This window comes from Podarcis pityusensis (genome assembly GCF_964106645.2).
Source record: "Podarcis pityusensis genome assembly, chromosome: 7".
In the NCBI taxonomy this organism is placed as follows: Eukaryota; Metazoa; Chordata; class Lepidosauria; order Squamata; family Lacertidae; genus Podarcis; species Podarcis pityusensis.
This window is the reverse complement of record NC_138031.1, coordinates 21925210-21950032: the sequence shown is the minus strand read 5'-3', so window position 1 is coordinate 21950032 and position 24823 is coordinate 21925210. Positions and strand designations below refer to the sequence as shown.

At 43.1% G+C, this 24823-nt stretch overlaps 1 protein-coding gene across 3 annotated transcripts in view; it reads left to right on the top strand.

The window, feature by feature from the left end:
* Positions 1–24823, top strand: part of ZFPM2 (zinc finger protein, FOG family member 2) — a 463644-nt gene that overhangs the window by 102736 nt on the left and 336085 nt on the right. Inside the window, exon 1 of one of the 3 annotated variants that reach the window (XM_081012504.1) lies at positions 23097–23842. The exons of 1 other annotated variant lie outside the window; for it this stretch is intronic. In XM_081012504.1, the coding sequence (XP_080868630.1) occupies positions 23803–23842 (40 nt within the window). In that variant the 5' untranslated portion in view covers positions 23097–23802. Of the gene's footprint in view, positions 1–23096; positions 23843–24823 lie in introns of those variants that run through there. One more of the 3 variants, XM_081012502.1, reaches the window with a different exon arrangement.

Here is a 24823-nt window from a genome sequence, read left to right as displayed (position 1 = left end):
CCTTTTGCAATTCTTTGTTCACTTTTACACAGACCCCCCTGTTCCACGCTTCGGTCGAAACTGCCACTTTGTGGTCTATCCCTTTTCCATCCAGGAACTTCTGAAACTTCTGTAACAGAAAAATTTGCTTCTCATCTGTGAAAAGACAATCAATGTTAGCATCATGCATATTTTTAACCTTGTCACAAAACTCTTGAAACTTTTCTAAAGTTTCTTGCGGTTTCTCCATCATATAAACCCAAGAATAATTAGTGAAACAATCCACACACACAAGGTAAAATCGTGCACCGCCTCTAGATGGTTCTAGAGGACCAATTACATCAGCATACACCCGCTGAAATGCTCTGTCGACCTTCTTCGTCTTAGTCACCTTCCTGGTGCTCAGACTGGTCACACCTGCAAGAGAGATTTCGTTAGAAACAAAAGAATTACATTTCATGTAATCACTTTGATCAAAAGTCAACAAATACAGTCCATCTTTCTCTTTGGCAGTAAGAAACAGTTCTCCATCTTTGTAGATCTTGCAGCATTTAGCATCATAGGACAGTTTCAGTCCTTTCTTTGCTATCTGCGACACGCTCAGCAGATTAAATCTCAGTTCTGGAACCAGGTAAACATTGCTTATAGTCAAGTTCAGACTCTCAAGATACACAGTCCCAATTCCAGTTGCTTCCAGCTCTTGACCGTTGGCCTGTTTCACAGTGAAGCTTTGCTTCTTCAACGTCGAAAACAGTCCTCTGTGTGGGCACAAATGTTTTGTACAGCCCGTGTCGATTATGAATGCGTTCCCAACATCTGGCGTGGTTCCTTTCGCCATCATAGCCTTTGCAGGTTTCACCTGGCACTTGGTACGGCTTTTGCCTGACGCCTGAGGCTTCGTAGAGCTGCTCTTTGCTCCTCTTGACTGGCGCGGCTTCTTACAGTTTCGCTGTAGATGCCCAGTCTGTCCACAATTGTAGCATCGGACAGCACTCAATGCTACACCATGCTCTCCAGTAGCATCAGCAGTGGAGGAATTAGAACTCTGTTCTTCCCTCCCCCTGTCTTTTTCTTCCAGTGCAGCAAGTCTGTCGTGTTCATTCAGGACCACAGCACAAACTCTCTCCGCGGTCAGCTGCGCGGCCGGTAGGGAACCAAGCTGACTGGCAACAACCTTGTAGGTGCGGCTAAGGCTGTTTATCATCATGAAGCAAAACACTTCCTCCTGAAGACGGAAATTGCGTTCCACCATCTGTTGACGCAGAAACTTCATTTCTGTCAGGTGCGCTTGAACATCTCCATCAGGCGCAAGTCTCAGATTGGTCAATTTCTCAAAATACAGCAACGCTGAAGAACCAGCATCTCTCTGATGCGTTGTACGCAGCGTGTCCCAAACCTCTTTCGCATTTTCTAAATGCTGAACATGCACCAACTGATCATCTGAGACACACAGAATTATAGCAGTCCTGGCCCTTACATTCTGTGACTCCCAACCTCTGGTTGGTGCTGCAGGGATGGGGTTTTCAATTACATCAAAAAGCCTCTGATTCTGCAGCAGGGCCTTCATCTTTACAGACCAAGATGAATAATTGTCATTGGTTAAGGAAGGAGGGCAAGGCAAAACTCCTTTCTTGGCATCCATCTTGAAGCCAAGCCTCTTCAGCTTTCCAGCCCACACTCTCAAACAAACTGTAAAATCCAACAGTCGTTTTTTTTTTCTTTCTCACGCAGCAAACTGCAAATTGTTTGTGCTTTTTGCACCTGGCAGCTAAAACCCAGGCTGCTATTGAAAAGTCCCTTCCAAGAGCTCGTAAACCTTGTAGCCAAAACATTCTCTGATTTTGTTTCGCTTTCCCAGGCTTACACGCAGAGTCCAGCCCCTTTGCCAGTAACTCTCCAGGACCGTTACCTAGCAACAATGCATCTTATCTACCACAAAAATTTGTGGAATGCAGGCTTCAGCCTTCAAGCTGCAGGCCTCTTCTCCCGGAGCTTTTGTTTTCTTTGAAACGCAGCTCCGTGAACCAGGGAATTAATCTTCCTGCGTTCACACTTTTAGCCCGAAATGCAGCATACCTTGAACTTTGTTGCTCTGGAAAACACCTCTTCTTTCCATCAGCTGTCTGTGGAGCCTCTGGCTGTTCTCAGACGCTTCTCTTCCTCCTTGGAGCAGAGGAGGACAATCCACCAGCCTCTCATGCAGATGTCCGATGAATCGCAACCATCCGAAGGCTGCCACTGTTGGAATTCTGCCTGGGTCAGAGGAATGTGCCACAAGCGTAGGCACCGGCAGATATTCCTGTCGACCTCCCCGCGTCTCCCAACCTCTGCTGATAAGCAGGCGAGGTCCGGCGATTCTTCTCAGATGTATGAGAGGAACACACCGTTCTTCCTCTCTCCCCTTTGGTGTCCCCAGGGAGGGGAAAGAAGCAGACAGAAAACTATTTACATCATTTATTTCTGCCTCTTACATCAGTACAGAGAATCATGTCTGCACTCAACAACAGCAAGAAGAAAACTCCTCCCAAGTACTTCCAGTACGGGTCATATGACACACACACACACTGAGCTAACATCCGGTGCTCAGTACAGAATGGACTGCCCCTTTGTTCCCATGGCAACAGTCACAAACATCCTGTCTGGCTTTCCAGCCACAAGCAGCTGGCTGAGCTGCTATAGCCTTTGCTTGCTGCAGCATTGGTGCTTTATGGTAACAATGATCCCTAGTAAATCCGGAAATGGAAAATTTCTGTGGTGCCCCCATCCCTTGATGCCCTAAGCACATGCTTATTTTGCTTAATGGTTAAGCCAGACCTGCAGCAGAGCCAATCCAGTGCTCCTGCTGGTGCATTTATAGCATGCTGTCCTTATTAGAATCATAGAGTTGGAAGAGGCCATGTAAGTCATCTCTTCCACCCCCTCTCACTTGTTGATGCAGCAAATCCTGAGTTAGAAGACCTTCAGTGTGGGTGAGACCACCATTCCTCTGAGTATTTGGTTCCATTGTCAAACTTCTCTTGTGGGCCTAGGCACAAGATGATCCCATCAGGACACCATTATGGTGTTCTGCGGCCTGATATTCCTCCCCCCGCCAATCTGGCCCATCAGACAAAACCGTCCCTCTGCACCCCTTTAATGGGGTACCCTGAATTTTTATCCCAATTGGGTGGGTTGGGGTTGCATCCCTACCCCAGAATTTAAACTAAGGATTCAACCCAATTCCTTTTTCCACCCAATTCCTTTTTCCGCCAAACCACTCACTTCTGCAATTAATCATGCAGATGTGATCTTGCATCTGATCCTAAGCCCATTCAACTTGGTTGCATGACCTGACAACCAGGCATAGAACACTGTCTTAAAGGCTTGTTTTCGCTCTTCCAGGCTTAGGCAGAGCAGCAACAGAAGCCCCACTGCTGAACAGAGTTCGGATCTGGTGTAATTTTTCGTCGGCTTAACTTATTCAGGCTTGCTTCACGCCAGCATCTTGTGAATAGGATTGCTCCCTAAATCTAATGGAGTTAAGTTAATTTATTACTTTTAGTTCCTATTTGTTTTCCAACCACAAATGTGCAACATAAAAGTACAACTATAATAATATTTTTCAAAGTTGCTGCAAGATACTGTGGCTGATGCTTTTGATGAGGGAAGAGTGGGATGATTTAGTCCCTCAAACCCACAAACAAATAACAAGTACTGTCGCTTGCAGTATCAGTACTGAGTTTGTGGTCCATAGTCTGGTGATAGGAGCCACACATTTAGCCCTGGAGGTGGATGCAGCTGAGAACTGCAGTTAGCATTTATTATCAAACATGGTCCCTGGTCTTACACATTGCCCTACCTGAATGGTTATAATAATGTGTGCAGGTAAAGGATTCCTACTTAGAAACAAAATATTGCCTAAACAAACTAATCCTCAGTTCCATTAGTCAAAGGTTAAATAGACTCTCCTGCTGGGCCTGTTTTTTTCAGATTATAAAAATATTTTCCTTCTAGTTTTTTATTATTATTTAAATAATGCTTAAGACACAAACACATTGAGCACTTGGCTGCATGTGATTCATGTGCTTTGATTTATAAACAAATCCTTTGTGATTTGAGTTAATATTCTTTATGCTACTAATACACACAGTGCTTGCAAAATGACTCTTAAAGAAAGATTAATATACAAGTTCTAAAAGCAGATATTTACACGATCACCTCCCACGTTCATTAAAGTAAATGGTTTTTTTATGAAGAAAACATAGAAGAAATCCTGTTCTAAGCTTAAATCCTACACAGTTTATTTTCGACTATAGAAGCTGGATTTGGTGGTGGTTGTGAATGCTTTATTTCCAGGAAGTTTAGCAGGAAGTTTTACATATCTTTCCTGCAAATATTTAAAAATGTGAAGCTCTTTAAATTATTATAACATTTTACAGCCAGCTGGGAATTGCATTGCAGACTTCATATAGAACCACAGTTGTGCACCACTCCATTCTAGTGTTATTCTCTAGTTGTAAGGTAAAGGTAAAGGTACCCCTGCCCGTACGGGCCAGTCGTGTCCGAATCTAGGGTTGTGCGCCCATCTCACTTAAGAGGCCGGGGGCCAGCGCTGTCCAGAGACACTTCCGGGTCACGTGGCCAGCGTGATGAAGCTGCTCTGGCGAGCCAGCACCAGCGCAGCACACGGAAACGCCGTTTATCTTCCCGCTATAAAGCGGTACCTATTTATCTACTTGCACTTAGGGGTGCTTTCGAACTGCTAGGTTGGCAGGAGCTGGGACCGAAAGACGGGAGCTCACCCCGCCGAGGGGATTCGAACCGCCGACCATACGATCGGCAAGTCCTAGGCACTGAGGTTTTACCCACAGCGCCACCCGCATCCCCTGTATGAACTCTAGCTGTATGAACTCTAGTTGTATGAACCCGCGTCCCCTGTATGAACTCTAGTTGTATGAACAAACAAACAAAAGTGTGTGGGGGGGGAGACTGCTAGTGAGGCTGTTCAGAAGAAGTGGCAAGCCTGCATTAGTCTCAACTGAGAGACTAGATGCCACTTGGGACAGCAAAAGTTCATTCCATTGGCTTTGCTGAGAGACCAGCAACTATTTGGCTCCTCCCCTTCCTGATCTGTTTCCATTCAAGTCGCTCATAATAAGAACTACTGTAAAAAAAACTTTAAGAATTTGTGCCTGAGTTTGCTTGTTTTCCTGTCCCCTCTTTTCATTTTGTGCAGCATATTTTTGGTCGAAAGGCCGTGTAGACAGGTCAGTTAGGTTTTTAAATCTGTGTACAGTGCGGTATACTTTAAGCAACAAATATATAAATAATAAGTCTGGGTTTTCAGTGGCTTCCATTGACTTTCTATGGAACAAAATAAGCAGGAATGGAATGGGAAGACTAAGATTTGCAAAATTTGCTTCCTTCAAGACACCAAGCCAAATCTATGGCCCTCTCTTCAAATAGCACGTGTCCCATTTATTTCACTGGTGCTTACATTTGAAACGTTCTCACTGAATTCTGCCCTAATCATTAATTCGTGCAGTGTAATACAAATGTTTATTGCATACTGTGTGAATTATTGTAATCAGGGAATTCCCTAGTTTTTTTTAAAAAAGTGCACTATTAATTACCAGCACCATCTGTGCCAAACAATAGGGAAAACAATATTTTAATACAATGATTTCATGCATGTCAGTTATCTTAACATTAAACCCTGCAGTTTTGTTGCTGTGATTTACCTGTCTACTAATTTAAATAACTTATGCTCTTACAAGGTTAAAACTGTGAATTCATGAATCAAAATTAAATATACCACCAGTTTCAACACAGACCCATTTCGTTCATCATATGTACATAGAGACTGATAAATATAGTGTTTTCCATATATTATAGGCAGTAAAATCCTATTATCAAAATCACAGTTATCCATATGAATGTGTTGTACACAATTCCCTATTTCTCTATAACCCTAAAAATAAGACGAGCCCTGCTGGATCAGAAAAAAGCCTATCAAGTTCTGCATCTTGTTTCCCAAAATGGCCAATCAGATACCTGTTTGAAGACCCCAAAGAAGAGATGGAGGCAATGGCTTATCCTCATTCTGTTTGTTCCCCAACCACCAGCATTCAGAGATTCAGCTTTGGATCACAGAAAGAGTATACAGTATAGCCATAATGTCTAGAAACTAGAAATGCCTGATCCACCATGAAGTTGGCTTTCATTTGTTTAACCCCAATGGTGACTGGAGTCCACAGGGACTGGTGGTGCAGAAGGGAAAGAAGCCAACAGGAGGTGGAGCCAGAACACAGGCAGACCTTGGCAATATGCCACCCTGTGCGAGGCCAACATTTGACGCCCTCCCCCCAGTCCTTGCAGCTACAGCTTAAGCTGGGCTTTCAGAAGGATGTGCAGGGCTTTGGCAGGTCCTAAATCCTTCCCACCTCCTCCCCAAGAAGTAAATACTTTCTCAGCTTTGGGAAGGAAGACTCTAGGACTCTGTCAGAACCCTCACTCCTTCTTTCCAAAGCTGGGCAAGCACTTCAGGATGCTGGGGACAGTGGAACCCTCCCTATGATGGTCTGCAGTCACACCGATATTTTTCATTTAGAAGGGGTACTATTGACTCTGTCGCTTCTATTTTTATTGATTTGTGAGCGAGGGAGGGAGGCAGGCTGCTGTTCTTCTTTCATGTGCTTCGGTGAACATTGCTGCTTGGTGATGCTGAAAAACTGAGGAAGTGCCTGCCTCCCACAAGTCTCTGCTCCTGCTTGAGGTCTTGTGAGAGGAAATACCCAATCCACTGTCCCCAGCATCCCATTTCACAAATCTACCTACTTCAGGTAAGCCAGTCATTCTTTTCAACTGAGAAAAAAAGTGACACTGACTACAGTCAGAAGGAAGGGAAGGGCCTGAAATGAACATTCAGCCTCCAGGCCTTTCAAAGCCTCAAAAAGAGCCTATGTTGCCTATGCTATAACCTGCATTCTTCATTCAGTCAGTCTATTCAAGATATTATTTCTGGAGTGATTATTTCATCTCCTTTAAGTCACGAGTTCACCATTACTAACCACTGCCTAGCTATAGTTTTTTAATACTCATCTACTTCTCTTGGACATGTATATTTGTCCCTTGTTTTGTTTAGTATTATACATTTATACGGTATAATACTGCTGCTTTTCAGGGAATGGTTTCAATGAAGCCTTAGCTGATTCTCAACCTTACGCTGTCATAGGCCTACATGACCTTCAAGTGTACATGTCAGAAATGAGTTGTAATGGTTTTTATCAGAAATTTCACTTGCTGGTACACTTTTTTCATATGCATCTGGGATAACACTGTTAGCAAGAAATTTGCAGGAGAGAAGCCAGTAATGAGACTCCAGTAGCTTCAAATTGCCCAAAGCACACATTCTCCACAGTAGAAATTAACTGGTTATTTACAGCCATCCTCTTACTATATAGTAGTGTGCTATTTCTTTTCCATGGGATATCAGTTTACCCAAGGCCTTCTGCAGTCTTCTGCAGCTGTCAGATCTGAGTGTGAACGACTTTTCTTTATACAATGTGCTCCTTGCTGTTCCTCAACTATTGGGCTAAATGTTTCCTAACTGACCAGATATACCTGGCTCTGACTTGTCCAAGAGACTGGCATTTCCTCTTCTGTGGATGTCCTTTTTGGAAGACAGCTCACAAAGCAAAGGAGTACCCTGAAAATACTATGTTCTTTGGCATTCTGCACCTCTAAATGCAAAAGAAAAATGGAAAGGTTTTGCATTAGTGTTTATTTAGCAGAGACCTACTTTCTCATATTTCATTTGAAGGATGCAATTATAGCTGCACTCATTGAATCCAATCCTAAAATCTCATGAAAATGTGTCCAGACTTGGAAGGAACTCCAGAGATTGTGCAGCTTTTCACCAAAATTTGTAACTGCTTTACAATTCAAGCTTTCAGACCCCATCTGCATGTAAGCCCAGGTTAGTGGCTTATCATGGTTTATCAGGAATAAAGAGCATGCTGGTTGCATGCTGTCAAATCCTACCTGCTTCACTCCTCCCATGGAGTGAGTGGGAGAAACAAATGAGGAAGCTGCATAAAGCTTGTCTTCCTGTGATGTCCAAACCCAGGTTCCTGGGGGCCCTCCAAACCTCCCTTTTATTGCGCATAATGAGGATTTGTTCTCTTGATGCTCTCAGGCAGTCCTCCATGATTCCACATTCAAACTATTTGCACCTTCAAATGTTTTGGGGCAGTCATATTCCTTCATTTCTAACCTGTCCATATCCTGTAACATTCTGCTGAAATCCCATAATTTTTCATATCAAAAATATTCTGGGTTGTTTTTGCCATCATCATCAGCCAGTTTTTACATGCACAGAAACGGAAGATACTAGCATAAGGAGGAAAGGGAGGTTGTATAAAGGGGAGAGAAAAAGCTACGGGTAAGCGAGGGAGAACATCTGACATGATCAGCTCCAGTTGCGTTTTAGTTGAATATGAGGATTTGAAGATCTCCCTGGACAGCAGAATACTGGATGGTGTGCCTGTTCTGTTGGTGAAACCTTGCCCTGGACTGACTGGAAAAGGTCCAGGACTCACTTCATCTTGAAGATCAGAGGACTCTCCACCCCCCATTTTCTGCAGATATACTTCGGGTTGCAGTGAGCCACCTTTGATTGGTAATTATATCTCCTGTTGCAGTTGAAGCCTTGTGGCAACTGATTTGAATTATGATTGAAGCCTTTGTGGAATTTGCTTTGCTTTTGTACTCCATAAAATAGAGTTGTGCCTTTCCCCTTCTGTGAATTTCTGTTCCTGCTTACGCAGTCTGTGAAACCCTAGTAAACCCTCACACTATGTCGGTGCTTCCAAAATTGGCACTGCGTATCATAGGAAGTGTGAACGAGGACCAGCTCCAGGTGGTTCTGTTTCACACAAAAATGCAGTTTTAACCAAGAGCCTCTGCAGGACTGTATTTTAGAGAGAAAACATTTCCATACAGATTGGCTGGCAAATAAATCACCTCTAATGAGGTTTTCGAAATAATTTCCTTCCTAGATAACTCAAGCTCCACAAATGGAACATGTACCACATTTAGCAACCAAACAATGGTTCACATTGCTCACTTGTTCAGATTCTGCCATATTGCCAGATTATACAAGAAATCCCATTTTGAATGTCCCAAATTTCCTGTTATTCAACAGCTGTAGAATTGGCTGCAGTTTTGTCAGCCTGACAGAACAGAACTCTGCTTGGGCAACAAGAGCAAGCGATGAAAATGAGGCCTGAGGCAAACATTCGTAGGAATTCACCACCTGGCACTGTGGCACTAGCACTGCAACATGCTTCTTTGCAGCTCTGTGGTACAAAATACACAAGTGTAGAGAAATTCAGCCACTTTAAAAGGGTACTTTTAAAACAGATTCACAAGGAACTGCTAGCAAGGTAGAAATACCCATATGACATGCAACCCCCACCTGCCTGCATGATTGAAAAGCATTAACGGAGATGTAAAGAAGTGAGGTTTGGGCAGGAAAAGAGATCAAACAACTGGTATTTTATTATTTATTTATTATTGAATTTATATACCTCCCTGTTTATTGCTGAAGGGAAAGTTAGCAGTGTGGGAGCAAACTATTATTATATACAATCATGAAATTGTAGAGTTGGAAGGGACCTTGAAGATCTCCTAGTCCAACCCTCTGCAATGCAGGGATATGCAGGTGTCCCATATGGGGATGAAAGTTTCAACCTTGGCATTATCACCACTGCTCTTTAACCGACTGAGCTATGCAGGCTGAGCTGACTAAACTATAAACTGCCCAGGGTAGAGATGTGAACCAAGTTCAAGTTTTTCTAAATTACAAAATATCATGTAATTCACTATTTTGTGCCCTCATTGAAGTGAGCACACACTGAGTGAGATTTTGCAAGCACTTGCTGGGTTATGATGCCCTGGACCAAGCCATTTTCATTTTTTAAAACCCCCATTTTTTGTAATATTAAATCTTCATCTTTTCCATATGCATATATACAGTCGTACCTCTGGATATGGAATCTTCCGGTTACGGCCATGGCAAACCCGGAAGTGTATACTTCTGGGTTTCGCTGCATGTACAGAAGCGCTCTGTGTGCCTTGTGCATGTGCAGAAGCACTCAATCATGCCACACGCATGCGTGGAAGCACACCTCTTTACATATTTTCAGGGTGTGAACGGACCCCCGGAATGAATTAAGTTCATATCCGGAGGGTCCAGTGTATTACAAGTCTGTAGTAAAAGTATGTAAAATTAGGCAACCCAAAATGTGTTATCAGTTACAGTGGTACCTCGGGTTAAATACGCTTCAGGTTACATACGCTTCAGGTTACAGACTCTGCTAACCCAGAAATAGTACCTCGGGTTAAGAACTTTGCTTCAGGATGAGAACAGAAATCGTGCTCCAGCGGCACGCCGGCAGCAGGAGGCCCTATTAGCTAAAGTGGTGCTTCAGGTTAAGAACAGTTTCAGGTTAAGAACGGACCTCCGGAACGAATTAAGTACTTAAACTGAGGTACCACTGTACTGTTATTATTATTAGTAATGCAGCAAAGCTTGCAGAAAGCTTAGGTCCAAGGTGTCTGCAAGACCAGATTCCCTCATACAGACCTGCCTGGGTTATGAGATCTTGAGCGGGGCTTCTCTCGGTCCCACCACTCTCCCAGACATGCTTGGTGGAGATATGGGAGAGGGATAGGGCCTTCATGGAGGCTGCTCCCAGACTTCCTCCCTAGAGAAGCTAGACTAGCTTTCTCGTTGCCCTTATGCCAGCAGGCCTTTGGAAATTGACTGCTTTTAATTAAAGAGCTGGCATAGTGCTGGTTTTATTGTAATTATTGGTATGTTTTAAACAGATGTTATATATGTATATAGTTTTCATTCTTTAATTGTATTTTCATGATTGATTTTTCTATATTTTTAGTAGTTCTTGTTTTTAGCTGTAAGCTGCCTTGAGTCCTGTTAGGGAAAAAAGAATAATAATAATACAGATTGAACTCTCACACATCAGCTGATGGAAGGAGGTTTCAACCCTCAAGGATCTCAAAGCCGAAAGCAAGATTTAAACACAACTTTGTCCACCAGCTGACTATCTCATTAAGATGTAAGATGACTGGCAGGTAGATGGCCCCTCCCACTAGTGACAATAGGGTGGTGGAGACCTGGTCCACTGGACCAGAAATGTTCCTTACCTGTGCTCTAAAAAAAGCTGCCAGTACTCCATACCAGAATGTATAGTCAGAAAAAGCGCTGAGGGTAAATATACATATATAAGGAAGCGATTGTGGATAAGCCTGTTGGCTCCACCCCTCCCCACATGTTCCTACCTCTGTTCCTGAGGCCTCCCAGGCACAGCCAGTCTGAAAAAATGCTTCAGATGGAAGATGCTATGTGTTTTGGGACTTGTTTTTCCTACCACTACCACTACTACCACCCTTCTCATTCCTACTGTTTTATTGACATTATTTTGACAGAAAAGTGTGACTGGGCCAGAGAGGATTGCCCAATACGCCAGTACATTCCCCCTATGGCAGCCTCATAAAGGTGGATCTGATGATGCAATTAACAAAGCTTTTCTGGCAGCCTGGGTTCCCATGCCAACCATATCAATATTCACAGTTGATTTTTATTTCCTCTTGCCTCCTTGTTTTTGGGGTAACCTGTCCATAACACACTATTAACGCTTTCAGCTATTCCCGCAAGAAAAGGATTTCCTGTTCAATATTTTCATAGGCTCCCTCCCTCCTGTTGTTTTCTGAAGTGATCTTATAATATTCTTTGTTGACTCTGTGTTATATCTCCCTTCCCTGTAGATCTTTCTACAGCCACAGAAGGAAATATTTCATGTCCTTTCCTCAGTATTTACAGTGTTCTTGCTCCTGTCAGTATTACTTCTAGTTATAAGATCAGACAAATCATATCTCTGGCTTTGCCTTTACAGCATTTCTTTATAGCTCTGAAGATGGGCTCATTGCTTCATGTTTATGTACATTCATTGCCCCCCATATATTCCCTTTCTGATGTGTATGTAGAGGTCTATGCCAAACTGAAGGGCAAACAATAAAGGTGCCAACAAAATTAAGAATTGCCCAATCATTCTTTTGCCAAAGTCTGTAGAAAACCCACTGCTGAAAATGTTGGGGAGTTTCCTATAACTTTCCTATCTAAGCTGCTGCAACATTTTGGAGTGATATAATAGCTAGAGGTTGCTATTCAGCCTGTAAATCAGAATGGCACACCTTTTTTTGTTGAAACACAAAATGGGAACCCCATTCCATTGATTTCCTTAACTCAATCCCAAAGTCCTGCTGTGATATGAATTCTGTGGCATTGCACAACACATTCGGCTATTGGTCCTGAACCACAGTCCTTTTTGCGTGTGAGTTTGGATTGTCTTTTTAAATACGCTGCAGAGAAAAGGAAAATTTTGAGTTCCTGCCATTTAGGAATGCTGTTCATTTATTTAGGATATTTGCCCCAAGGTGGTTTGCTCCTTTAAAGTACTGTAACAAGCAAACATCCCAAATTATTGAACAACAGAAGCCTTCTTCAGATGATGCATATACAATACAGCATATATGGGGGGAGGGCATTGTGCAGCAGGGACAAGCCTGATACCCCTGTCCCCTCCATCAATGTTTCTGTCACCTTCCTACTCCTAGATTTCCCAAGGTGCTACGGCTTCCTTCTTCATGTGATGGTGACAGGGGCAAGTGAGTGGCAGGTTGAGGCAAGCAAGCATGGGGCCAAGTGCATTCAAATCCCTGCTCCTACTGCCTGAGGCACTTATTTTATTTATTATACAAAGGTATAAGCCACTACGCAGCTTGAAGTACCACATATTTAAAAAATGAAGTACAAATAAACTTTTAAAAGCAACAACACAGTTTCTACAAAATCTAACAAAAAACCCCAAAGCAATTTCTACTGATGTGCAACTAATCATAGATTTTAGTTGTGAACCTTTATAATCACCAGTATTTATGTCCCTTCTCTGCACACACATTAGCAACACACTGCAGATCTATCTGAGTCCCTTGTGGACAAAGGTGCATATATTGAATGAATGGAGAAGCCCACATGTATGAGAGTTTATATGCCTATCTGAGTGACCATGGAACTTTGGATCAGCGTGATATATTTTCCCCCTTTCCATTTTATGTACATTACATAAGTGTCAGCAGTTGGTTGGGTTCCCCTCCTTTCATGCCATAGAAGTACAAATAATGGTTTTCAAACACCAGCAGGTTAAAATGTATACTGCAAGATGCCACTAGCAGGAGCAATTGATAAAATTTAGGTAGCATGTCAGGGGTTTTGTGCACACAGTTTGCATCTGTTAGATCATGAGGATTTGTTGGACATGTGGGAACAATGAGGGCTACATACTGTGATCTGATTTTTTTTTATTCAAGGGTATTTGCATAGCAGTTGGAGGTACAAAGACACTGGGCATTGGAAGACCGAGATGCTTACTCCTAAATAAATCACGGTTTATTTAACATGTATTTTAAGTAGTGCTGCAACCAGCTGTTTAGCAGAGATTCAACTCTGGGATACAAACTCCTTTAGGCTTGCAAGCTTCAATGCCATGCCCATCATATCTAGAATAATAATAATAATAAAGTCCAGTAATCTAGCTGCCACTGGTTGTACATTTATTTCAGCTTTTTTAAAATCTAAAATTGGGATGTGCTGCAAAAAGACACTGATCTTGCAAAACCAGGAAAAAAATGCTACTCATTTTGGAGCCGTGTGATTAGATCCACCATGCATTCATTTAGCATTCTTCTTACCTTGAATTTCATGGAAGTCAGGGGCAGACAGATCTGTTGGTAATGCATAATGGTAACTTCAGATATGCATTCTTCATGCTGCATTTGTATATGCAAGGTGTATTCTATTCTTCCTCTAATTCGTTACCTTTGAAACAGTGAGGCACATGGAATAGTATGTTGCTTCTAGTAATACACCAAAGGTGTTTTCAAAGAACAGATGCAGGGCTGGTGTGTTTTTAAGAGTGGGGAAAAGGAGGCTGAACTGCATGAAAAATGTTAATCTTTATCTGGAGCCCCACCCTTTCTTTCCACTGCTCAGCTGATCAGTGGAGGGCATTTGGGGGGGGGGGTATGTACAATTTGGCAGTGGGCCAGAAGTAGCCTGGAGGGCACACACTGAACACCCCTGAAGTGATGTGTGTGTGTGTTTTAAGAGCATGTTTCTTGGAAACTATGCATACTGACTGGAAAATATTCACATTGGCCAGAAAATGTACAAAATCAACTGGGATTTGCACATTCCCTGAAGTCCACTGGAGGTTATGTATCATGGCAACCAAACATGCAAAATTCAAGTGATACATGCACATATGCCAGGCCTGTTGGAAATTATGTATATTGATGGGGAAATGTGCACAATTCCCACTTTATGGACAGATTACATGCACATTTTTCATCAGTCCTAGTGAATGTGCACATCTCGTTTGAACTGGTTTTTATATACAGTATATTAACTGTTCCCTGATGTTGGGAAAGATGGAGGGCACAAGGAGAAGGGGACGACAGAGGACGAGATGGTTGGACAGTGTTCTCGAAGCTACCAGCATGAGTTTGACCAAACTGTGGGGAGGCAGTGGAAGACAGGAGTGCCTGGCATGCTCTGGTCCATTCGTTCACAAAGAGTTGGACACGACTAAATGACTAAACAACAACAAAACAACATATTAACTGTTCAACTTACATTGCAGAGAGAGAGCATATTATATAGAGCATTCTATTGATTGTGTTCCTTTTTCTATCTCATTTTTGTATGTTACTTTATTTGGATATAAACCATTCTAACAGCTGTTCTCTGAAGTGGCACAGAAACGTAAGAAATAAAAAATGCTTAAGCTTCTAATGGGAAGTGTTTAAATACAGCCCCTCCCAAAATCTTGCAACAATCTTCAATGAACTCCAGCTAGATCAATGATATTTTAATCATGAATCTATCTCACTTTACAACTTTGCATTATGCAACCAAACTGAAATTAATAAATCCTCAGCTCTATGGCCCTCACATTAATCCATATTGATATTTTCCATGCTTATTATTTCTGCTTTTTCTAGCACAAGATATCCAATACTTACAGCAGTGGCAATTGACAGTTACATTTGCTGTCTAATAAGATCGTGTATTGATATATGACCAGCCAACTGAATAATAAACGGATTTCTTCAGAGGATACATGGGAAGCAAGGAAGATTACTTATTTGCCTCATTTAATTCTATTGATAAAAACTGGTCAAGAAGTATACTTGAATAAAAGCTATTCTGTATGCAGGGCAAGATACAAGTTGTATGTGTAATGCCACTGGCACATCTAACCCAGTACTGTCTACTCTGGCTGGCAGCAGCTGACCATGATCTCAGATCTCCAGGGTTTCAGGAGTCTTTGCTTCTTCTGCTACCTGACTGAAGATGCCAGGGATTTAACCAGTGATTGTATGCTGCACCACTGAGCTGTTGCTGTTTCATGGTAAGGGCATGAGAAGATCAAGCCAATGACCCACCTAGATGCCCATGGGAAACTCACAAACAAGACCAAGCGCAAAAGCACTATCCCCTCCTGTGGCTTCCAGCAACTTTATTTAAGACTAGCAGTGAGGGTTGAGTCAGCTCCTTTAAAAAGTCCTGTTGACTCATAACAAGTGAAAAGCAAAAGCAAAATTAAGCCATTGTTTCATTGTAAAACTGCTGTTTACCTGAACCCCAGGGTATATCACAGACAGTAACAAATCATATCTGGATTCATTTAAGCTCATTCTTTCTTCTTCCATTTTTATTATTTTCCTCATTGTTTTAAGACTGTAACCCTCTCTGAAAGTCCATGATTTCTAGATTTCAAATGGGACGGGTTATGTAGGGGAGGGAGATTCTTTCTGCATGTTTTAACGAATCTCTCTAGACACTGGTGGAGGAAGAGGGGTCCCCTGGCAGCGTGATCCCCAGGGTGCCATTGTGGCTGCCTGCCCCCACTGGGTGCCCCGCCACTGTAGGTGGCGTGCCACGCCCCCAGGACACGCACCAGCCCCATCCCCGCCTGCTCTCTGCCCCCCCCATGCCAGAGCATGAAGCTCCACCACTGTCTCTAGATCAGCCTTTCTCAACCTTGGATCCCTATCTGTAGTTGGGCTGCAACTCCTGTTATCCCTACCTGTTAGGACCAGTGGTCATGGATGAAGAGAGTTGTAGTCCAATCACACCTGGGGAGCCAAGGTTGAGAAAGTCTGCTCTACAGTTAAAAAATATTCAAACCCCTAATGGCTTTGAAGCAGGAACAGAGCATCTTTAGAATCACTTACACCACCTAGGAGTTAAGATCGGTATCAGAGGCCCCCTGTTATGTCCCATCAGCCTCAGAGGTGCAAAAGATGAGGAGGCGAAAGATACTAGGTTATCTCCATGGTGATGCCTAGATTGTGGAAAGCCCTTTCTGAAAAATAGCTGCCTTCTTTTGCTAGCTCTTTGGTGCACAGCTAGCATCTTTTTGTTCCTGCAAGCTTTTAATCGCTGAACTCTGTGGCTCTGTAATGATATTGATTTCAGGCTCTGTTTTAATTGCCATTTTACTGTTGTTGTTGTTGTTGTTGTTGTTTTATCCTAGTGTTTGTCCCGAACAACATCTGAGTTTGTAGTGGTGGCCCATTCACATACTGTATAGAAGTGATCAGGTTTGGCCACGTTTCTTGATTCATTTTGATTCATTAATCAGTTTTTCTAATCAGGTCCCCAACCCATACATAGGCACAGCATAGCTCTAAGCAGCAAACATCAGAGTTCTGACATTTGTGGAGGTTGAGTAATCTGGAAGGAAATCATCTCCAGTGTTGAACAACTTCTCTGAATCCCAACTAATGCTGTAATTTGACTGATTTTATTAGCTGCAGCCTTCTCTCCACACACACAAACCCCGCCATAAAATCTCCTTGGGAGGGAGGGTACATCATCACATTGTTCCAAGAAATGCTTGCAGTTCTACTTTCAGTGCACACGGCAGCTGCTCTTGCCTGTTAAAAAGGAAATAAAATAAAATAAATTAAAGCAGTCTTTGGGTCACCTCGTAACTTCAACTACCTTTTGGGGTGTGTGTAAGAATTCTCAGAATTCTTTGGGGTTTTTTGAAAGTCCATGAAGTAATGCAGGAGAAGGGCAGAACAGACTTCAAAAGGAACACATCTGAAAGTGACATGAACTGGAATGTTAATGATTTGCCCATCAGTGCTAACCATAGTTGGCCATGACATCCAAACCAACAAACTATGGTTTATGTTTGCTCTTCAAATCAGAATTGGAGGCTCACGGGGAGAATTGTTACTTGGAGGCCAATTACTTCAGCGCTTACTGGTGATAACAATGGAACTAAGTAGTGCTTATCTCATTTGTAAACTGTCCTATTAGAGCATAATTACACAACAGACTTCAACCAGTTTAGCAGTCATCCTCTTGCCAGAGGGAACAATAGGAACTGAAGATCTGTGAAGGGGTAGGGGGCTAGTGATTTTCAATAAGTAATTCTCAACATCTTTTGCAAACTCAGTTACCTGGAAGCCATGAAAGTTAAACGTATATAAACAATATAGATATATACATAGTGTGAATAGGTCACTAAAAATTAAATTCTGTTAATTTGAAGAAACCTTAAAAGTATCAACTTCAAGTATATTTACAACCATAGTTGTAATGGATAAAGGCTACATGATATACAGGCATTTATTGTAAACCAGAAAACTCTCAATCTTATAGGATGCAAGCTCATTTTTCTAATAAATAATTTTTTGAAGAAATTGTTCCTATTATTGGGCAGAAAGCATCATGGGAGACAGAAGTATTCCAACACAGGTGAAACATTTAGCAGACTCTAGAAAGTAGTAGTTTGCAAAGTGCTGTCTAAGGTCACTAGCTGACAAGGTCAAGCATTGGATTTAATCAAATTAATTTTGCAGCAGGAGGTTTAGCCGCAGTTGTAAGACAGAGCAGTCATATCAGGTAAGGAATGCTAAAAAAAATAATAAAAGCAGCAATATGTCTTCAGCATAAAGTGAAATATATTGCTCACAACCATATTCATCTTTAAGGGAATTATGAAAAGCTTTAGGAAGTATTATTTTTAAGTGCACCTTCCAGTGTCACTGGGTGGTAATGCAAAGCAGTTTGTGATGTAGCTTAGTCTGAGTGCAATCTCTGGTAACAGTTTAAGGTGATTATATCAGTGATATGCTGATGCAGCTAACATGAAAGGCTCAGAACTTTGGCTCTGTATTTCTATTTAGAAGTTTGTCTTATGTTGGTCTAAGTTGACTGTGGCCTGTTTCAGGCTTCCTTGAAGTTAATGGCACCTTGCCTTTGGTGTCAGGGAGCACTAGGAGGCAGGACTAGAACTCTGACATTTGCTTTGCTATTTCTAGCCATGGGACTTGGAAGACAATTATGTGTTGGTGACCTTTTCATCTGCAGTGATAAACAATCAAAGGCTTGAGATGAGAATAGACTAGAGCCTAGCAGAATACTGGCTATTTCAGAACAAGATACGAACTTTACTTTTCCTTCCATCTCCTTGCCATCTGTACCTTTCCTTTCTGCTCATTCTCTCTTACCTGGATTTGCTTCACCTGTCTTCTCTGGACTGTTTTCTTAATTCTGTTTGGCCACTCCCTCTTCAAACTTTTCTTTCATGGCCCCCCTCCATCTGGTCCACATCTCCCTAACTACCCGCTTCTAGGGCCTTGTTCATTTGCCTCCCTCCCTCCCTGCCTGCGCTGTCTGCTGAGCAGCCTGGCACGGCAGCTAAGCCAAGAATGCAACACTTAAAAACCAATGGACAAACAACCGGGACTATCCCTAGTAAGCAAAAACTGTTTGAGCATTTGTGATATACAGTGGTACCTCTGGATGCGAATGGGATCCATTCCGGAGCCCGTTCGCATCCTGAGCAGAATGCAACCCATGTCTGCGTGTGCGCGGGTCGCGATTCGCTGCTACTGTGCATGCGCGTGATGTCATTTTGAGCATCTGCACGTGCGCGAGCGGCGAAACCCGGAAGTAACCTGTTCCGTTACTTCCAGGTCGCCATGGAACGCAACCTGAAAACGCTCAGCCTAAAGCATATTTAACCCGAGGTATGACTGTATGTAGTATGGTATGTATTTGAAAGAGTGATGAAGGTACCGGTACATTGTATGAATGGATTATCTGTACATAAGAATGTACAGATATATTTAATAGCAGCGTAGAATTGTAGAGCTGGAAGTAACCCTGAGGACCATCTAGTCCATGGGTAGGTAACCTAAGGACAGGATGCGGCCCAATCGCCTTCTCAATCCAGCTTGTGGGAATCAGCGTGTTTTTACATGAGTAGAATGTGTCCTTTTATTTAAAATGTATCTCTGGGTTATTTGTGGGGCCTGTCTGGTGTTTTTACATGAGCAGAATGTGTGCTTTTATTTAAAATGCATCTCTGGGTTATTTGTGGGGCATAGGAATTTGTTCATTCCCCCTTCTCCCAAAAAAATGTAGCCCGGCCCACCACAAGGTCTGAGGGACGGTGGACTGGCTCACAGCTGAAAAAGGTTGCTGACCCCTGATCTAGTCCAATGTAACTGTCCCACATGGGGATCGAACCTGTGACCATGTTATCAGCACCACGCTCTAATCAACTGCATACCCTCCAACATTTCTCCAATGAAAATAGGGACATCCCATTCCATAATAATAGTTTTATTATTACTGGGTTGCCCCAGCCACTCTGGGCAGCTTCCAACATATATAAAACATTAAACATTAAAAAAAATCTTCCCTATACAGGATTGCCTTCAGACAGCTCAGGAGTCGAATAACTCCATACCCTCCAACATTTTTCCAATGAAAATGAGGACATCCTACCATACCCTCCAACATTTCTCCAATGAAAATAGGGATGTCCTAAGGAAAAGCAGGACATTCTGGGATCAAATCAGAAATCGGGGTGGCTTCTCTAAATCCGGGACATCCCTGGAAAATAGGGACACTTGGAGGGTCTGCAGCTGAGCTCTCTCCTCTTTGTCCGAGTTAATGCAGATTTTTATTCTTATGAGTGTTAAAGTCATGCCTAATTTAACAACTAAATGTACATGGTGTATTTAAACACAATAATTTTTGTTTTAACTTTTTCTTCAGCTGAAATGACTTCCTAATTGTGTTTTTTAATTTTATTGCTTGTTTACCTTTACAGACACCTAAGGCAGTCACAATCAGATTGAAATTATTATTTGCCATTATGAAGCTGGAATTTTTGTTTCAACTAGGGTAAATTAAGAATGGATTATTTGTTTTTGCTCTTCAGTTTTCAAAAGACAACTTCAGTGTCAAAAGTTTAATAAAAGAATTAAGCATTAAAATCATACCTAGTTTCCATATAAAAAACAGAAATGTTGACATGTACAGGAAAAATAACAGTTGTTGGAAATTACTATTTTAGCTTATAGCACAAAAAGTTATCTTAATATTTAGAATTTATATAATGAATTTCAGGTATTCAGTGTGAATAAACTATAGTTTCTCAGTGATTCATGAGAACCTTGTAAGGAAGGCCAATCTACAAAGAGCGTGCTAGATGCTGTGAATCTAATTTTAAATATTTTTTACATAATTATATTAATTTTTCAATTAATAAACATATATTTGTGCATTTTTTATTTTTACCTGAAGGGATGAAAACACATTTAGAAGCTCATTTTCAGCATAAATGTTCCTCAAAACCTTGCACATGCATATATTAAGCTTGATTTATATGTGTGTTCTTTTTGTCAGATAGTTTGTGAAGAGGAAAAAATAATCCAATAAGAATACAGAAACTGCCCCATATGATTTCAGAATTTATATAGATTCATATAATGAATGTTGATAGTGGCAAGCTAGTGAATGACCCTCAAGTTAAATGCTTCTCTCAAGAAAAAAAAATTGAGTAGCAGATAAATTTGATGAGGATCATAACCTATTCATAGATAATTTATACCAGAATGAAAGCTTTTAAATAAACTATGCACAACAAATAACTTGAGTCTCTGGGATCTGTGTGTGCTTAAAAGTGGTGAGTTCTAGATTTTACTATATTGTGCAGCATTCTAGATGACTAATAAAATGCCTATTATCTGAATGGGTGAACTGTGCACAGGGGCAAGTATTTATATTGCTGGGTCTCTCTATGTGCTCTGTTGCAAAGTTTAAAGTAGGGAAATGAAATGGACAACCTACTGTTTCTTCTTGTTCAGTTGGCAACTATTGGTTTCTCTCTGCGTTCACCTGCAGTTTCTTCTGCCCCCTGTCCTTGTAGAGGGAGAAACCTGGACTTGCACCATCCATTAATCAGAAGCCTCATCAGCCAGCCCCTAAATCCACCTGTGGCCTTGTGCAGGCTTAGATTGTGAGGCTTTGGCCAGCGGCTTTGTGAGGCTTCGCTTTTTGAATTCTGTGCAAAGTACTTTGATTCTTTGAAATGCTAGAGAAATAAACACTGGGTTCTTTTAACACTTACTGGGGAAAAGGGTATAATACTGTAAGTAAACCTTCCCCAGTATATTCCTCATCCCCCGCTCAATGAAGGGCTTCTCAAAAGTATGCTGTGCATGGTGGAACTGTCCCCTTGTCTCACTAAAACTATTAGAATAGAATCGTTAGTGAATTTACAAGGTACAAGCATAAAGCCTCTTTGTTAAAAGAGTCATCCAATGAAATGAAATGAAATAAAGCAGGGTAGTAGAATTTTCTTTTCTTAATTGCAGTGCAATAAATTCATATAAATTAGTACATAGTACATAGACAAATCTATCTATGAAGGCATGGTCTTTTGAATTATTACTTCACATGTTTCAAGGTGGAGCAGGTTTCAGAGAGAAACTTTTGTGAGACTGCCTAAAAAAGGGGGGGGGGATTGAGGGCTCCGATAATTCTGCCACTCAGAATAAGGACATTTTCACACAACATAAGTGCATCTTATTCTTGTTTACAGAAGCTCAGAAGTTTATGAAGTTGACATCATTATTTGATTTTTTGCCCAAACTGGGGAAAGTCATAACAAGGATTGCAGACAATCTTCCGCACTCTTTATTAGAGACAGTGTTTTTCCCCTTGGGGGTATGCATACACCTAAACATTTTGTGAATCTTTGTACTTTTGTCCATTTACTGTATTTATTTCCCTCAATTTGAACTATAAAATAGTGATTTTCTTGAGTCAAAATGAGAGTACCCCTAAACATTTGGGGGGGGGGAGCACTGATTAGAGAGTAAGCTCTCCTGGATAGTGCTCTTACTACTCTATTTGCATGCTAAGCAACACTCAGGAAAAAAGTATAATGGAATACTTTCCAGGAAGTATGTTTTAGACTTGGGTTGTCAAAGTGCCTTTAAGCATTTCTGGCTCTGCGTTGTGAATGCAGTCCCTAGATTGGCTGCAATGGTTCTTTTCCACTTTCTCTGTCCCGAATCAACATTCCCACGTGAACACCAACAGCATGACTCCAAGGAACTCCCCACTATATTGCGGGAAAGTACCCTTCTGTTATCAGGATATGTACTTAACTTCCGTGAGGGGTGCAAGGTCCTATGGTTCTAACGGGTACCAGTTGCTGCTGTTTTGAGGGCGGGGGCTATGCATAGAGTAAAAAAAGAAACAAAACACATACACAAACACTGAGGGCAACAGGAGGAGGAAGTGGAGGGTGATTTGCCAACTCTGAGGGGAAGCCACTTTCCTCATAAGCGGGGTCTCGTGCGCATTTGGGGGCAGCCACTGGCTCCTCAAGCCAGGCGGACAAAACTCCCCCATGCCAAGCGCCCCTCCCCCCCCGACTAAACCGGCTACTAGGCTAGTAGTACTAGCCACGACGGCAGCGTTTGCCACTGAAATGCCATCTGGGGAAGGGCAGCGGGAGAAAGAAAGGGGGGGGGCGGTCGCCAGTTGCCCTCGTGTCCTGCCCGCGGTTGTGCCCCTGTGGGAAACAGGATGCTGGGCTAGATAGGCCTCGGGGCTCCTCTCGCGCTCTCTCCAGCCAACCCCCCCCCCCACCCCTCGCGCAGCCGGTCAGTCTGAGGGGAGCGCTGCTCGGAGAGCGACACCGGCGGCAGCATCTGCACAGGGAAAGACGCCACAGAGAGAGAGAGGCGGGGGGGGGGGGAGACCGCGCTCCCTCCTTTTTCCTCCTCTCCCCCACCTCCCCAATCTCTCTTCTCCTTCCGTCCTGCCTTTCTTCCCTCTCTTCTCTTGCCTCCCCCCCCCCACAGTTCTGTCTGTTCTTTTCCCTCATTCACTTAACGCCCCCCACTACACAATATACCGGACACGCCAAATCTCCCTTTCTTTCTGTCTTTCCAACCCGCCCCCCCCCACAGCCCTCTTCCCCTCACGCGCACAAGCGCGCGCGCAGGCACCACACACACTCACACACGTGCGCGCGCGCGCGCCTGCCTAGCTTGGGCTCTAGCCTCCCTCTCCGCTTCTCTTTTTTCCTGTCATCTCCCATCAGCTCCTGTCTCTTATGAACCCGGCACGTTGACTTGCTTCGCTCTCCCTTCTCTCTCCCTTCTCTCTCTTTCTTTCTCTTTCGCCCTCTTCCACCCCCTCACACCTTCCTTCCTCCCTTCCTCCCCTCTTCCCTCCCCGCCCCGCACCTACTTACCTTACACCCCCTTTTCACACTCTCAGTGCACCTGAAACAAGAACAGCGGCGGCGGCGGCGGCGGCAACAACAACAACAACAGCCGCCACCACCAGCACCAATACCGGCGAGCAGCATGTCCCGAAGGAAACAGAGCAAGCCCAGGCAGATTAAACGTAAGTTTCCCTCAAGAGTGCGGGGGGGGGACGGGGACGGAAAGGCGGCGAGGCTTCTCCCCAAAGGGTGCTGCTGCTGCTGCTGTTGTGCGTGTGTGTGTAAACGTAAAAATGAACCGAGAAATTAATAACTTCGGGATGAGGGGAACCAGGTCGAGGAGAAGTGGCAGCGCCCTGCGGTTGAGTTTCGGACGGCGCCTACTTGTGTTTTCGAGGGCTGGGGGGGGTTGTCGCCTTTAAAACAATAAAAAGAGCTCTGCTTTTGGACTCCTTAGCCACGGAGGTTTTCCCTGCAGAAAAGTTGGCGTTGAACTTAGCGCGGAAGGAGTTGTTGGGCGGGGAAGGGGAGAGGGAGAGAGAGAGGGAGGAAAGGGGCTTTGCTTTTCTCTTTCTTTCAGGTAACTTGTTTTCTTTCGCTCTCTCGAAGAGGAAGTGGCGCTGGCCGGGCAATGCCTCTGGCAACCGCGCTGGAGCCTGCAGGCGGTGCTTGAGGGAGAACTTTGGAGGGGCAGAGCGAGGAGAACCGCGGTCGCGGAGCGCGTGCAGAGTTCCAAGCCCCTAAAAAAACAAAAGTGGCGGGGGGGGGGGAGCCGATCTGCGGGAGCTCTTCTGCTTATTGTGGAGGCCATAAACTTCGCGTGCGGTTTCTCTGGGGGATTTTTGCAGTCTCCAGCTGGAGGAGAGAAAAAGCAACAACCAGCCGCCCGTCTCTTGCAAACAAACAGAATTCTATAAATCCGTTTCTTTTCGAAGAGACGAAACGGTGCAAACTCTTTCCAGGGAAGCGATGGCTTCTAAACGCTGGCAGGCAAAGCTATCCCATGCTTGGATCTTTAGGAATCGCCCAGTACAAATGGGAGTTTTTATTAGAAAAGAAGTGTATTGAGAAGGTGGAGCTGGTGGTTGAATAATTCTGCTCTTTGTAACACCCCTTCCCCGAAATCTCCAACAAAATCAGACACATTCCCTTGTGATGTCAAC